Source organism: Octopus bimaculoides, chromosome 20 (genome assembly GCF_001194135.2).
Source record: "Octopus bimaculoides isolate UCB-OBI-ISO-001 chromosome 20, ASM119413v2, whole genome shotgun sequence".
Lineage (NCBI taxonomy): Eukaryota > Metazoa > Mollusca > Cephalopoda > Octopoda > Octopodidae > Octopus > Octopus bimaculoides.
This window is the reverse complement of record NC_069000.1, coordinates 41984091-41987448: the sequence shown is the minus strand read 5'-3', so window position 1 is coordinate 41987448 and position 3358 is coordinate 41984091. Positions and strand designations below refer to the sequence as shown.

The following is a 3358-nucleotide window of genomic DNA, read 5'->3' as shown; positions in this document are numbered from 1 at the left end:
CATACACACACATATAAGACCTACCTCATCTGCAACTTGTTTGTTGAGTTTCCCACTCTGTTCTAACTGGAAAAAAAAAAAAAAAAATTATTTTAAAAACAAATCAAAAATTGTAAACAAACAAAAAATCTCAAACTGTTGAACAATTTCTTATTGTTAACAACAACAACAACATTACTTACATTTGACGGATATTTGTCCCCATTTTGTTTGTTGTTAACACAATGTTTCAGCTGATATACCCTCCAGCCTTCATCAGGTGTCTTGGGGAAATTTCGAACCTGGGTTCTCATTCCTAAGGTATTTTTCGATGTTATTATTGTTATTACTATTAAGGAAGGATAAGAAAATATTAGATTTATAAGCCCTAAAATAATTGTCCAAGTGGTTAAGAGTGTGGGCTACTAACCCCAAGATTCTGAGTTTGATTCCAGGCAGTGACCTGAATAATAACATTGAAAAATACCTTAGGAATGAGAACCCAGGTTTGAAATTTCTCCAAGACATCTGATGAAGGCTGGAAGGTATATCAGCCGAAATGTTATATTAACAACAAACAAGATGAGGATAAATATCTGTCAAATGTAAATTCCTCATCTCTAAAATAAAGCTAACAACAACATTAACAACAGTTTCTAGCAAAGGCACAAAGTCTAAGAGGCAAAGTTGATTTCAACAGGATCAGAACTCAGAACAGAGAAATTTGGAAAAAAAACCCACTAAGCATTTCTTTCTGATGCTCTAAAGCAGGAGTCCCTGAACTTTTTAAACCATCGACCACTTCATGGAATTCTTGACCCCTCATTGACTCCCAGGTATGTACAAGAAAATAAGTAAATAATAAAGTAGATGTGCATTTATTGACCCCTTGGAAAGTGCCATCGACCCCACCAGATCGATATCAACTACTTTAGCCATGTTAACCCTTTCGTTACCAACCTGGCTGAAACCGACTCTGGCTCTGTAGTATAAACGTTTTGTTTTTATAAGTTTTGAATTAAAATCTTCCACCAAACCTTTGTCACAATTTATGTTCCTAACATTAACTGAATGAAAGCTAAGTTATTTTACTAAATTCTTTGTTATATTTAAAGTAAATGAAAGAAACACAGAGCATCTCATAATAAATACAGTAACAAAAGGGTCAAAGGTTTTTAGAAATTGAAAAGTAAACTAAAAAGTAACCTAAAGTAATCTCCCTTTAAGTTGTAGATCACATGCTAAAGTAACTTTACTTACAAAATCATGTTTCAATCTGTCACTGATAGCATCTCTTTTATCATCTACAAAACAACAGAAAAATACCAAAATTTATTACAATTAGACTACATTCACTGGACATTCTACTCTTTTGTTTCTTCTATATAATTAGATGTGTGTTCTGGGTCAATAACATAAGTACCAGTTGAGCACTGGTGTCAATGCAATCAGCTTAACCCCTCCCCTAAACTTGTTGGCCTAAGCCAAATGCACCCATGCTGGTGGCACGTGAAGAACATCTTTTGAACGTTGGGACTCATGGAGACAAAGCAGGTGAGTTCCTTTCAAGCATTAGGCCTCACAGAGGCAAAGCAGGTGAGTTCCTTTCAAGCATTAGGCCTCACGGAAGCAACAACCAAGACCATTGACGTTATGTTGTGCTTCAGAAGAAGACCCATCATGCCAAGCAAAATTGCAATTGTGACAGATACCAGTGTCACACAAATTGTCACCCATGCCAGTGACACACAAACGCACACTGGTGCCATGCAGATGACACATAAAAGCACCCATTACACTCTCGGAGTGGTTGGCATTAGGAAGGGCATCTAGCCATAGAAGACCATGCCAAATCAGACTGGAGTCTAGTGCAGCCTTCCAGTGTATCAGCCCAGTCAAACCATCCAACCCATGCCAGCATGGACAACAGACGCTAGATAAATGCTGATGATGTGCGTATATATATATATATATATATATATATATATATATATATATATATGTATATATATATATATATATATCATTGCTATTATGCAAAAGTCTTGTGAGTTCAAAACGTTTTTTCAGAAAATGAAAAAATAGTTTCACCATTCCATTTCTATTTACATTAGCAATACACACACACACACATATATATATATATATATATATATATATATATATACACACACACACACACACACACATATACAAACACGTACACATACATACACACACACACCATTGTCAATAATTATCTACCTATCTATATATATATATATATCCACCTGAAAATGTAAGGACAATCTGGAAACTTGATTGATGAGAGAAGGCTGCAAATGACCCATCCTTGTTTTTTTTCTGTCTGTCTGTATGTTTTATTGCTATTTGTTGTAACCTTGTTCCATTTTGGGGATTTATATATACATATAGCAGAGTATGTACACTTTTGCTCACCTTATAAGTATGCATGTGTGTATATATGGATGGATGTATGGATAGATAGATAATTATATTAATGTTTTGTTTGTATGTTCAGTTACAATAAAAACAATTTTACATTAATCTGATGAGTAACTCTGAACTTTTAAAGAGTACAAATTTTTAATTCTTAAATCAGAGCGACATTGAAATTTTGGCAGTTCAACAATGGCTTAGCTGACAGAAACTTTGAAGTCACTGTCAACATCATAAATAGATAGATAGATAGATACTCACCATCACTTTCGCCCTCGTCATCTCCAACACCCTCACTTTTCAATTCAGCCAAATATTTTTTAGCCAAACGAATCTTTTTCTCCTGAGCCGTTTCTTCATCTGATGAACCACCCTCATCCGATGGTAACTTGTATTCAACATCACTGGAAGGAGAAGAAACAAGATTAACAGAAGCAAAAATAACCATACAGGTCTCCATTCGGTGAGGGGGAGGAATGTCACAAGGATAATCTGTGCCAGGTTAATTCATCTTCAACTGCCATGAAGTCAATAGAGTGTTGGTCAATTTATTATCAGTGTGCAAAACAGAGATCCTTAACTAGGGTCCATGTGGCCCTTAGGGAACGACATCAGATTTTGTTGTTAGAATTTATCAGCAATAAACTGGTTATATTTCTACAATATACAAAACAGTTTAACAAATTTTGTTTTAATATAGGCACATGAGTGGCTGTGTGGTAAGTAGCTTGCTTGCCAACCACATGGTTCCAGGTTCAGCCCCACTGCATGGCACCTTGGGCAAGTGTTTTCTACTATAGCCGCAAGCCAACCAAAGCCTTATGAGTGGATTTGGCAGGCAGATGGAAACTGAAAGAAGCTCATCGTGTGTGTATGTATGTATGTATGTATGTATGTATGTATGTATGTATGTATATATATATATATATATATATATATA

General features: G+C 35.3%; 1 protein-coding gene across 1 annotated transcript in view; it reads right to left on the bottom strand.

Moving 5' to 3' along the window:
• The window catches only part of LOC106875571 (U3 small nucleolar RNA-interacting protein 2), a 19536-nt gene that overhangs the window by 10522 nt on the left and 5656 nt on the right, over positions 1 to 3358 (bottom strand). Inside the window, exons 3-5 of the mRNA XM_014923776.2 lie at positions 2680 to 2822; positions 1240 to 1283; positions 25 to 66 (exon numbers count right to left, since the gene is read on the bottom strand). Coding sequence (XP_014779262.1) covers positions 25 to 66; positions 1240 to 1283; positions 2680 to 2822 — 229 coding nt within the window. The remainder of the gene's footprint in view (positions 1 to 24; positions 67 to 1239; positions 1284 to 2679; positions 2823 to 3358) is intronic.